The sequence below is a fragment of the Ctenopharyngodon idella genome, chromosome 10 (assembly GCF_019924925.1).
Source record: "Ctenopharyngodon idella isolate HZGC_01 chromosome 10, HZGC01, whole genome shotgun sequence".
In the NCBI taxonomy this organism is placed as follows: Eukaryota; Metazoa; Chordata; class Actinopteri; order Cypriniformes; family Xenocyprididae; genus Ctenopharyngodon; species Ctenopharyngodon idella.
The window spans coordinates 33,513,508-33,526,600 of NC_067229.1; the positions used below are offsets into that span (position 1 = coordinate 33,513,508).

The 13,093-nt window shown below is 38.6% G+C and overlaps 1 protein-coding gene across 3 annotated transcripts; it reads left to right on the forward strand.

Annotated features, from left to right (window-relative positions):
* Nucleotides 1-2,319: 2,319 nt before the first annotated feature.
* LOC127521876 (uncharacterized) lies at nucleotides 2,320-11,102 on the forward strand. 3 transcript variants are annotated; one of them, XM_051911343.1, is made up of 5 exons: nucleotides 2,320-2,810; nucleotides 3,134-3,333; nucleotides 5,553-8,429; nucleotides 8,704-8,778; nucleotides 10,093-11,102. In XM_051911343.1, the coding sequence occupies exons 2-5, from the start codon at nucleotides 3,323-3,325 to the stop codon at nucleotides 10,637-10,639; spliced, it is 3,510 nt and encodes a 1,169-aa protein (XP_051767303.1). In that variant the 5' UTR covers nucleotides 2,320-2,810; nucleotides 3,134-3,322; the 3' UTR covers nucleotides 10,640-11,102. The 3 variants fall into 3 exon arrangements, with proteins under 3 accessions (XP_051767303.1, XP_051767304.1, XP_051767302.1); XM_051911344.1 differs by lacking the exon at nucleotides 3,134-3,333; XM_051911342.1 differs by lacking the exons at nucleotides 2,320-2,810; nucleotides 3,134-3,333 and having other exon boundaries at nucleotides 5,289-8,429.
* The last annotated feature ends 1,991 nt before the right edge of the window (nucleotides 11,103-13,093 follow it).

The following is a 13,093-nucleotide window of genomic DNA, read 5'->3' on the forward strand; positions in this document are numbered from 1 at the left end:
CACTGTTGCACTGTTAGAGTTTCAAAGTACATTGCCCTGACATAGTCGCCTTTGAGGCTCTTATAGAAGTTATTTCTGTTTCTTCTGAACCCACTACGGTCCCAGAGCTCCCTGTCATGAACTCAGGTCAAAAATCTACTATCATCTACTGTCTTTCACACTTTAAAATGAATACAATTAATGAACAGAGCTGAGGTATTTAAAAACTATATAAAAGATATAAAAGCAATCACTCCTTCTTAGTGTTAGATTAAAAGAAGAGTAAAAAAAAAAATCCTTTGCATTGTTTACTGTCGTTAAGATATTGATCATAATATATTTGGTGTATATGTGTGGACTCATTCAACATTTAAATTCTGATTAATCGCATGTCATAGGAAGACAAAGTCATCTGAAATGAATGAAATGAGTTCGAAAAAGTGTTTTTCAGATAATTAGAATGGCAGATAATTTTTTATAGAAAAACATAAAAATGAGTGACGTTGATGTGACTTGGTGTGCATCCTCAAAATGTCCTGTGGTCTATGTATTAAATTTTGTTGGGTTGGACATTGCGTTCAGGAGATATAAGTCAAATTGTGGAAAACGAACATTACCAGGCTGTTCAGTTCACAATAATTTGCAACACTTTAATGAATCAAAATTCTTTTGATAACTTTTTGCCAACATCATTCCTATTTAATGGAGGAAAGCTAGAAAGAGCTGTGCGAGTATACCTCACACCCCTGGCCTCGAGGCGCACTAGCAACTGCGGTCTTTAGTGTCCTTGTTGGGACGGACGCCTCCCATGCCAAGAAACACTGGTTCAAATCCCACGTGGAGCAGATCGAGCAGGACTGGTTACATTTGTTGCCGTGACCCAGATGGGAATGAGGTTTAGGGGGTGAGTGTAATGTAGGCAAGCTCGTAAAAGCTGTGTGTGTAAACCTCACTCCCCTGGCCTTAAGAGGCACTCTAGCAAGAGACTGCTCCTTGTTGGTGCGGACGCCTCCCATGCCAGAGACATCGGTTCGAATTTCACGCGGAACAGGTCAGTAGGACCGGTTACACCTAGATGCCATGTGCCTAATTTGGTAAAGATTGGGCCAATGGCCTAGGAGTAATTTTCTTTTTCTTTTTTCTATTTTTTTTTATGTTTGTTTTGTTTTTTTTAATAGATGGAAATTAAAGTCACATACATTTTATGAATTTAGTTTCTAGTGTTTAGGATTCTAAAGTTATGACCCAAAGTGCAAATCACCTTATTATAGTGCCACCTTATGTCAGACGGGTGTGTGGCTGTGTGCCTGAGTATAGCCGTGAATGATTGGGACCATCCTAAAAAGTTTGGGGTCTCTAGGATTTACAGTTTATTTCTGATGCCCACACACTTTTAGGGCAGAAAAATAATGAATAAGAACAAACACAGTAATAATACATATTAAATAAAACATATTTATTTTAATATTCTAGATTTTAGTATTATGAAATATAACAGAATATTTGAAAGAGACTGAATAGGTATATTCCTGTGATTTTAGTGAATTACATTTGACTGTGATCTGCAGAATCTCTGGTCATGTTGTTGTTAAATGGTGACATCTAGTGTTGAGCTTTTGAATTTTGAACATGTAGTGAAAAATATCCCTAAACAGACCAATTAGCTATTTTTAGCTAGTTTATAATAAGTTACAATAAAATTGTAAATTAAAAATACCTGTAGATTCTAGATTTAAAATATAACAGCGGCAAAATGATGGACATCTTCTTTTTTTTTTTTTTTCTTCCTTTTTGACATTTACTTTTTGAGAACTTTTAGCCTAACAAATTTTTGAGATGGTCAAGTGGGAATTGTTTGATTCTGGGACTAGTTTAAACTCAGTTGAACTGGTCTAAACTAACCTTTAAATGAATATGATGTGAAACTCTCATATATTATCTGTAGAAATCTGATCATGCCCACATTAACTTGAATTTTAAAAGTTATTTATGCATTTCCTTTCCTACAGCAGTTTTAAAAATAATATAAATCACATTGTTTTATACAGAAGACAGACTTTAAATCGAACTTCCCCATAATAACATCAATTTTAAAATTCATTTTTGTTATTTTATTTGCATTTCCCTACCTATTAAAATAAATCTAAATGACATATATCATATGACAAATTACATTTTATTTTATAGTGGATAAGTTTTATGTAAAAATTCAAACATCCCTTAACTATATCCATCAATCTGCTTTTCTATTATGTTGGTAATTTTCAAACGGCCCCTTGGCATGCAGAACCTCTCCCTCTCTCTCTCTCTCTCTTTTTCTATCTCGCTTTCTCTCCCCACCCTGCCTAATTTCAGCTGAATTTAGGATGCCTTTGACCCAGCACTGGATATGCATGTGAAAGAGGGTGAGACAGCGAGAGAGGGTCAGGGACAGACAGGAAGAGTGACTCAGAGTGAGTGAGAGAGAGAGAGAGAAAGAGAAAGAGAGTGCGCAAGGCTGAGGACACAGATCAATGCATCTTTGTGCTTGCTGCCTCAGCAAGTGAAGGTGAGAGCAAATCAAAACAAATGAAAAGCAGACGCCTCTGGAGAGAAGCAAACAGCCTCCAATCAGCCTCTGAGGGAGGATGATTACTGTCTGCGGAGAGCTAAAGGAGTGACTGTCAAGGCAGGTGCTGTTTGAACACAAGCTTATGTGCGGATTTGAGTCATCTTAGAGTCTCTTCACTGCACCCACTTACTGGACAACAAGACCTCTTGTGGATACTGAAACCTACAGAAAAATACCTGCAACATGCCAGGAAGGTTTGGGTCTCAGGATGTAACTGAAGGTAGGTGCTTGTGTATGTACAAAATAAAAGTCTATTGTTTGTATTGTGGTCTTTATCTAATTTCTGCACAATGTAAAATTGCTACTGATTAAAATTGGTTAGTTGTTGTTGTGCCAGAGCCGTGGCCTAGCGGTTAGTGCATGAGCTGTGGCGCTCATGTAAAAGATACAAGTTTGAATCCTGCTCGCAACATTTCCTGATCCCATTCCCCCGTTTTTCTCGCTGTCTTTTGTGTGTATCTGCAATAAAAGGCTGCATGATTGTTGTGATTTCTGAAGGAAAGACTGTGAGTCTTGTGCTTCATAGACTACAATCTTTCCTAGACTGACTTCAGGCTGTTGTCATGTGTGGTGCCACAGCCTGGTGCCACCCAGAGGGGTCAGCTTGACATCCACAACAGAACATCAAGAAAGAGAGATGCTAGGGGGAATGAACAACAAGATGATCTGAAATGTTTGCACATTCAAGGCTGGGGGCTGAGGGAATGTGTGTGTGTGTTCGCTGGAAATGTGATGGCGAAACAGTAAGTGATGACGGAAAGTGACGAGGTTTGCCTCATAGTAGTTTATTGTGACACTTCAAAGTCTCATGATTTTTTTCTATTTATTCATGTCATGATGATATATTTTAAAAACACATACATACATGACATTTTTGTTTATCTATCATGGAGCAGAACTTTCCATTTTTAAATTGTTTTACTCCGAGCAAATGATATTTTCATCCCAACCTTTCGCAAAACCTGATTTTTTCACACACACACACAATATTTTTTATTAGAATTTCTGAATTTAGTCTGCATCTCTAAGTGTGCAGACAGTAATTTTTTTTTTTAACTTTTCTGTTAATACATTAGTATACATTACATTAGCATATATTGAGTATGCTATTTATCATATTTCCACATAAGCTGGTCTCCACAATATAGTTGATTTCAGTTTGCACTTTCCTTTTAAGGACATTTGGTGCCTAAAATGTATGCAAAATGTCGCACACACACACGTTTTTATAACAGCCACTTATTAGAGTGGTTCATTAGAAAATTTACTGTCAGTCGCTGATTAACACCCTCTTTGTCAGGCGAATTATCAAGGTGCCCAAGGTGGGTTGAATGAGAGAGAGGGCAGTGGAGCCTGGCTGGCGGGGGGCCAGGTGTAGCAGCGGAAAGGAGAGAGAGTCAGGTCAGAGCAGAACAAAACGTTTGTCAGTGTGTGAAATATTTAATTAGTCACGCACACACACACACACACACACACACACAAATGTTGACACAGTTTAACTCAGAGCAAAAAGACCACAGATTCTCTATATTTCTGGAAACTATTCGTTTTTTGAATAGATAGATCAGAGGTAATGGAATCTGAATGTGTGACAGCGCACTTGTACTCTCTTTCTCTCTCTCTCTGTTTGATATCACTCTGTTCTTTTGATTTCACCATGTTCTCTCTCATCTTTTTGCTTACTCTTTCCATATTGGATTCATCTGGTTTAAGCAGGAAGGTCTTTTGTACATTCTATTATAAGGTCTTGTGCTCTGAAATAGCACAGTCGTTACTGAAGCATTGCATGATTTTTTTTTTTTTTTTTTTTTTTTTTTTTATAAATCATACGCCTCATAATAGATTGCACCCCAACTTTGCATTTTCATTGAATGTCTTGATCTAAAGTATTTATTTCAAAACTAACTGAAGGCGGTAGCAGATGGTTGATAGTTTTGTATGTGGGTCATTGTCAGAAAACAGTGCCATTTTTGTGTCCCCATGACTGACTAATTATATAATTTACAGAATACTGAAATTAGTCACATTATGTGATGGATTTGACTCTGAAAAACGTGTGATGCAAATTAAATCTTTAAACAAATAAAACTTTAATTTTGTTTAAAGGTTAGTTTTTGTATCTGAATATAACACAATTCACGTCAACTTTCATCAGCATTACATGTAAATGGGTTATATAGATAAAATATATATATTTGACTAATATGAGTTTAAAATTTTAAAAGAGTTTAAAATAGATTTCTTATATGTGACGTCATAACACATAATTCAAACAGAGAGACGCTTCTCTTATAGTCTTTATTTTTATATTAATTTATGTTTATACTGGCCTAATCAAGTTCAATCTCTCTCTTTTATCATGTTTAAATCATGTAATTTTAACAGAAAAATATTGTTCTTGACACAAAGCACAAAAATATATGATTATACATGAATATAAGTAATTACTGCCATTTTTGCACTAATATTTAATCCTATTACATACAACCCCAAAACTTTTTGAATGAAACTGGGTTGACACAAAAGAGAAGACAAATGTCACAGGGCAGGGGTGTCTAAACTCGGTCCTGGAGGGCCACTGTCCTGTAGAGTTTAACTCCAACTTTCCTCAACACACCTGTCTGGAAGTTTCTAGTACACCTAGTCAGACCTTGATTAGCTGGTTCAGGTGTGTTTAATTGGGGTTGGAGCTAAACTCTGCAGGACAGTGGCCCTCCAGGAGCAGGATTGGACACCCTTGTCATAGGGTCTTAAGATTTCTTATAATTAATAGAATTTTCTGAAGATTTTTTTTAGACATGAAAACAAAAAATAAATTTTTTAAGCAAAAATGGCACAGTTTTCTGAGTATGACTCATGTATCAGGTTTTTGTAGTCCAAATAACATTCATTATTATTCACCTTTTGTCTGCCTTTTTCAGTCTATTTACTTTCAAGAGTTCTCTTTCTCCTTCCACCTCAGGTGCACCATAGTGGTCAAATACATTGATTTCTACTCAAGTCTGCCTGGACCAGTTATACTTGAGATGGGTAGACGGGCAGCTGATCACACCACTCCGGTGCCAGTTCTCGGAGAGCCCGCCCTTGTGGGGACACGTGTCTGGAGGACCGTGGCAAATGGGACCAGTAGTATGGCGGCCCTCACACTGACTCATCACTGTAACGTTGGTGTTCAGACATCACCTGCAATGAGAAACAACCAACTGCAGCTGGACGGCAAACATAGGGACACTTGCAGCAATCAATCAGAAAAAACAGCGATCATGCCACCTAATGGCCACATCCCAAATGAAGCCGGTAAAAAGGAGGACAACGGGAAAGAAAAGACAAGAAGTATCATTATTAAACGAAGAAGTCTGGAGACTAAAATGAAAAAGGGTGTGACCTTTGAGGGGCTGGAGAGGGATATTTGTAAAAGCATCAGGGAAGAAGTGCAGTGCCATAACCGTCCAATCAGAACCAGTCCTCCTTTAAGAGGTGTGGCTAACAGCAGGCTAAAACCGCGACGTAATTGTCACTTCACCAATGGGAGTGTGGTTGACTCTGAGGTAATGGGCGGGATCAGCAGTGACATCAGTGAAGGGGAGGAGTCTTCGACTGGACAGAAAAAAACTTTACCTCTGCGTTCACCCCCTCACAGACCTCCTGTGACCATCTGCAGTAATTGTGGAGGAAGGCAGAATCCAGCACCTCCTGGACTCCACAACCAATCCAGGATGATTACGCCGCCAACTTCTGCAGGTTCTCTAGGACTCCAGTCGAGACATTCATCCCCTCTTTACCCTGGGAGGGACGTGCAGAAATACACGCAGATAGAAAGGCACACCGACCGCAGCGTTACACAGTCAGAGCAGCACCCCATGAGCCCTAACCTTCATTCTTATCTCAACATGAATATAAACAAGGAATGGCCATTATCTCTGCTGCCTGCTCAGCAGAGTGAGGCATCAAACCTCACTAATCATCACGCAGTCAAGAGGGAATCTACTGCTGACACACACATTAATCATACCGGTCGCTCATCTGCTCTAAATACACACACGCTCACTGTTACCGTGAAAGAGGATAGAGCTTCAACGAAGGTCGTAAACACACTCTTGAATGCTCACAAACCTCACAACTCTTGTCCCCGCAGACCTGTGTCTGTTAACCTTCCCCAAACACACAAAAACAGCCCAACAGAGAAGCTAGCAACCACACAAGTGTCAAGTACCAGAATACCATATGCGAACACCCACTTTAGATCATCTCACCAGCCAAACCCTGATGAGAAACAACCAAATCAAGAAAACCAAGCTGCACCCACACACTCAGAGCCTACCAAGCCACAAAATAAACCACACATCAAACCGTTGCAAACTACTTTGAAACAACAGATATTCCCCCAAACTAGCACACCACAGAACTCCAAACCTCAAAACGGCGATTGTTCACGATTAAGTCAGACAAGTACACTTTCTAAATCTCCAACCTGTTTTCATTTACATTCAAATGTTAAACACCAAACTATAGTGCAGAGTTGTGTGAATGAAGGTGTCATATCCTCCACTGCTTCAAACATTCACAGACAGGTTCAATTCCCTAATGGATTAGAGTCCAAGTTTGACACGCACACTAAACCATCAATGTGCTCACACACGAATTTCGGCATTAAACCTCAAAGCAGGACGCAAATCTATGCTGACACAGAGTCAGAATCCTCAACCTCGGATTCACGTTTGCATTTTGCTCTGGTAACACACACACATAAACTCTCAGGGCCTCACGGTGAATCACGTCACGCGTCAACACACACCGGCACTCTTTCGCCCGCCGACACGCACAAGCAAGCTTCCCACACATCCACGCAGCGAACAAACACCAGTGGAACATCACTGCAGGGTATATCCACACATAAAGACGCACTGTCACATCCTTATCAGGAGTCAAAAAGCCAAAATGACACTCGCTTATTTTCACATGCCCCAAATATGTCAACCCATCACAAAGCAACACTTACAACGCAAATAATCAACCATCAGAACCTCTCAAAGGCATTTACCACCACTCAGACTGAGGTGGAGGTGCAATCATACACCAAAGAACATTCTCAAACTAGCCCCGGGGTCAAAGCAGCCTCGCGCGCTTTGTGTGTTCATTCGAAAACGCCACGTAGACAGACAGAGCCTACGGTTCTCAGACGCTCTGTCCTGAATCAGCTTAATAATGACACTCTTGAGTCCTCATTACTAGCCATCACTTCCACTAGGGCTTTTCCTCAAGCTAAAACACTCAACGGGAATGAGTTTAAGTCTTGGAGTGACACAGAGACAAAAAAACAAACTGAAATTAAGTCAGCAGAACCACAATGTCAAATGATCAATGGCTCACAAGACTTGCTTCAGCCACCAAACAAACCACCTCCCTCTGTGAACCCTGCTTGTCGACCTCCCAAACCTTCTTCTGCTCCTCCGAAAGCACCAACTTTTAAATTCATACTGGGGGGCAGTGAAAACAGAGGCCTGGATGTGGCCTCTAACCAAAATCCACCTCTGGCACCCTCAGGCAGTTTGCCTAAGCAGCACTCACTGAATGATGGGAATCTCCAGAACTCAAAAACACAGATGGAATCTCATTCTGAAGCAATTGGGTCTGTCCCAAATGAACACTGTTCCTTAGTGCATGACCATCCGGCTTCTGTGGTCCGGTTGCTGCCAGCATCGCCTCACTGTGGCAGTCCACGGGACCCTAAGCATAGATTAGAGACAGCAGAGGCGAGTCTGCAATCCAACAAGGAAAGAATCACAACTCTTCTCAACTGCATTCAGGACCTGGAGATGAGCCACGCACTCAGCAAAGGGTGAGAGACTGAGTTATTCAAAGATTAATAGACAAGTGTGACCGGCGTGATGGATGTGTTAAAGGTAATTGTGAAAAATTCTCAGAGCGGAGCTGCAGGAAAAGAAGGTAGATGTGGTTTAATTTGTTGTACATTTGGTTTTATCTCCAAGCGTAGGTCAATAAGGGCTGTAAATGAGCTCTAAATGCATTTATGAATGTGAGTGCAAGGCCAAAGGCATACTAAAACAATGCATTTTAAAATCCTTTTTCTTGCCTGTTTGCTATTTATGTAGTCGGCGATGTTTTCGGACTGGCCAAGACCTTAGTGACTGTTCCACCTGTCAGAAGACTGCATGTGCTGTCTACAGGTGAGAGCACCCAGTGAGACTATCAACCATTTTAAAGGGATATTCTGCATTCACGTCATGTCGTAATCACCACAATTTCGAGATGACAACACATGGCGTTCTACTTGGAGCTGTACAAGTCATTGGACTAGAAATTAAGCATTTCTATGGCAACACTATCAATGCCTAAATGAATCTGCAGTGGTCACGTGGTGCAAGTAGGAGAGCTCAAAATTTTTTCAGCTTACAAATTGTAATTATGAGCTCAATGAGGACGTGAATGCTTTTTACAAGTTAAAAACTAAAATAATTGTGGTAATTACGACATGGTGTGAACGCACCTATAGTTCCCCCAAAATTAAAATTTCTGTCATTATTTACTCACCCTCATGTCAAACCTGTAAGACTTCTTTCTTCTGTGAAGCACAAAATAAGATATTTTGACCATTTTTTTTTTTCCGTCCATAAAAGTGAATGGGGTCCAATGTTGTTTGGACCCCAACGTTCTTATTTTATCTTCTTTTGTAAAGGAATGTCACAAGATGGAATGACATACAGGCTTGGAATATGTGGGTGAGTAAATGATGACAGAGTTTTCATCTTCCAGTTTGATACAGTTAGATTCAAATTCTGTTTCTTTCCATAGACACAATTTTTTTTTCTACTTATGAAGTAAAGAAATGCATATGCATTTATTAATAATATTTTTATAATATTATTTTTATTATTATTAATGTATGAGTGGTAGGAGAAAATTGAAAAAAAAAACTAATTTTACTTGAAATTACGCACACACAAACATATATTTGTACAGTATTTAATGTATAGAGAATACATGTGTAATTCCAAATGCAATTTGTGCTTCTATTTATTTTATACCTATTATATATTAAATATAATGTATCACAGTTTCCTCAAAAACCATGAAGCAGCACAACTGTTATTAACGTTGATAGTAATAAGAAATGTTTATTGTTAAGAAATGTTAAGCATCAAATCAGCATATTACAGGAATGACATATTAAAGTAGAAAACAGTTATTTTAAATTGAAATAATATTTCACAATATTACAGTTTTTATTGTATTTTTGATTAAATAAATGCAGCCTTGGTAAGCAAAAGAGACTTTTTTCAAAAACATTTAAAAAAAAAAAAAAAAAATCTTTCTGACCCCAAACTTTTGAACACTAGTGTAAATGTGTCCATTTTTTAAGGGGAAAAATTTATGAAGCATGAAATATGAGAAACAGAAGTAACGTGAAATGCTCTCACTTCTATAGCCCGACCTTTTATCTTCTCTCTTTCCCACTTTTTTTTACTCACTCTTTGAGTTAGTGTGGAGTATGACTTCCGGCAACAGGAGAGAAGATTCAAGGAGCTCTTCCAGAGTCTGTGTCCACCATCCCCAGAGAGGAGAGAAGGATATGAAGAATCTCTTTCTTTACTCGCCTTACTCATTCAGAATCACAAATTACACCAGCTAAATGCCAACATTATGACCCAAAATCAATCTGAGAGTCAAACTCAAAGTCAGCCTCAGATTATTTCTCAGATTCAGTGCCAGATTCAGGCTCAGTCTCGAATTCAAACTCATTCACAGATTCAGTCTCGGCCTCAGGCTCAGCCACAGATTATCTCTCGGATTCAACCTCACTCACAGATTCAGTTTCAGCCACAGATTCCATCTCAGATTCAATCTGAGAATCAGATTATATCTCAGACTGAGATTATGCCTCCAATTCTGCCTCCGATTCAGATTATGCCTCAGATTCAATCTCAGGCTCACCCCGAGAATCAGTGCCTGTTCAAGGCCAAAATCAAGAGGAAGAAATTATGCAGGAAGCTGTTCGGCTGGCTGCCACACAAAGTCCAAAGGAAATGACTACATCATGCCAAGTATCTGATTTTCATGCATGACTCTCAACCCTCTGGTATGCGGAGTCACAACTCCTTTTGGTCATAATGCAATCTGAAGTCTGACATATTTTGTGGAATGGAGCAATATTACATGGCATTCTGTGACTGTGAACTACCTAGGATTTTAAATTATGAAAATAGTTTTCCTTGGCAAATGCAATTGTACAAGATTTACTTTAAAAATTCATTCTAAATTCCCCACAGTTACAAGGAACATTATGCTTGCCTTGACTAAATATGAAGGGTTTTGCACTTAAGATGCTTTTTTAGGACATGACATGATGAGGATACACTTCTCTTCCTTTTTGATCTTCCAAATGGACAGCTATCATCTGTTAAAGCCAGAGGACTGTGATGGGACTGACATATGGAGCTTCAATGGCTGAATTTTAGCTGAATAAACCACAGATTCAAGGTTATGCAACAAAGATGTTTTGTCTCTTTTCTTTTAAATCAAGCCTCTCTTCCTCCCCACACATGCCCAAACATAAAAAGATGACTTTCACATGAAAGAACACAGTATGTTGACAGTGTTAATTTACTGTTTTTGTTTTAGAAGTTACAGTTTCAATTTTAAAGTTTTGGGATATATTTCAATATTATTTATGATACACTTTATTCACAATTATTATATCCACATCTATGTAAAACAGAACATTGCAGTTTTATTATTTCTTGTCATGTTTTTATTAAAAGTGATTCTTTTTTTCTTTTTTTTAAATTATCCACATGCTATGCATTTTTCATTTTGTCTTTGATTTGGTCATTGACTAATCCAAAAACCCATTATTAACAAACATTTCTTCGGTAATTTTGTATTAGAAATTGTTGTTAGCATAACTTTTAACAAAACGATATTCCAAAATGTTCCTTGTAAAAATCTGAGCTTCTGAAATGATAATATTACAATTATGTATTATTTCAAATATATATATATATATATATATATATATATATATACATGCTATGCGTTTTTCAAAAACCCATCATTAACAAACATTTTGACTAAGTTCATACAAGACGTTGTTAGCATACAGTGTTACAAATGTGTATCCAATCGTCTGTCCTGATACACAATGAAGAGAGACAGGCAGTTGGTCTGAAAGCAATCAGCTCCGCTCCTGGCACTCCCAAAGGGAAGTGGACGCATGCTTCAGGTCTCCAAAGCCCTAAACAATCTGTGGCCTAACAGGCTTTCTTAAAAGACTTTGAAAGTCAAACAATGTAGAAAGAGCGTGGCGAAGCATGAAGAACCTATGATGAATTAAAAGTTTGGCTGCCTAACACACTCATGGTTTTATATGTAGAAGCACACTCTTAAACACAAATCCACTCCAGAGCTATTCATGCCCTGGTAGCTTCCTTTGATTAATAAGCTGTTGCCAGGGGCTATGCACTATTTTGGACTAGATTCTGCCTTAACATAGTATCTAAAAAAACTGAATCTCTGCAGTGCGTGTAAAGTGACAGGAGCCCCAAATGTCAGCATCTCTCCACTGCACTGAGGGGTTGGGTTCTCTCGCCATGCCAAAGAGCAAGTGGACCTCACAGCCAGCCCTCATCCAAGAAAGCAAGTGCCATTGTAATACACTCCTACAGGCCAGAGGCTTTGGAACAAAACAAACCAGAAAAGGGCAGCATTACTAAGCAAGGCTGGATCAGATTAGGTCACTTTCATGATGTTGTATGATGCTAGTGAAGGTGAATCTTTAATTTGCATGTATAATGTATGGTGTAGTTTTTAAAAATGAACAATTTACTGTCTGCTTTCAGTCTGTGGTGTGTTTAAAGGCCATGTAGCTGAGTGCTAATGCAAACCCTGACATATTTGAGACTAAAAAGTGTTTAAAGGGTTAGTTCACCCAAAAATGAAAATGATGTCATGTATTACTCACCCTCCTGTCGTTCTACACCCCTAAGACCTTCGTTCATCTTCGGAACACAAATTAGGATATTTTTGATGAAATCCGATGGCTCAGTGAGGCCTCTATTGCCAGCAAGTTAATTTAGACTTTCAGTGCCAAGAAAGGTATTAAAAACATACATTTCAACATTTGAAACATTTCAAAACACTGCTTTGAATCTTTTGTTTCGAATCAGTGGTTCAGAGCGCCAAAGTCATGTGATTTCAGCAGTTTGGCACACGATCCGAACCACTGATTCGAAACAAAAGATTCGTAAAGCTTCAAAGCTTCATGAAGCAGTGTTTTGAAATCGCCCATCACTGGATATTGTTGAAAAGTTGTTATTTTTTTTATTTTTTTTGGTGCACAAAAAGTATTCTCGTCGCTTTATAATATTAAGGTAGAACCACTGTAGTCACATGTTTTAAATATGTTTTTAGTGCCTTTCTGAGCGCTGAAAGTGTAAATTAACTTGCTGGCAATGGAGGCCTCACTGAGCTATCGAATTTTTAATC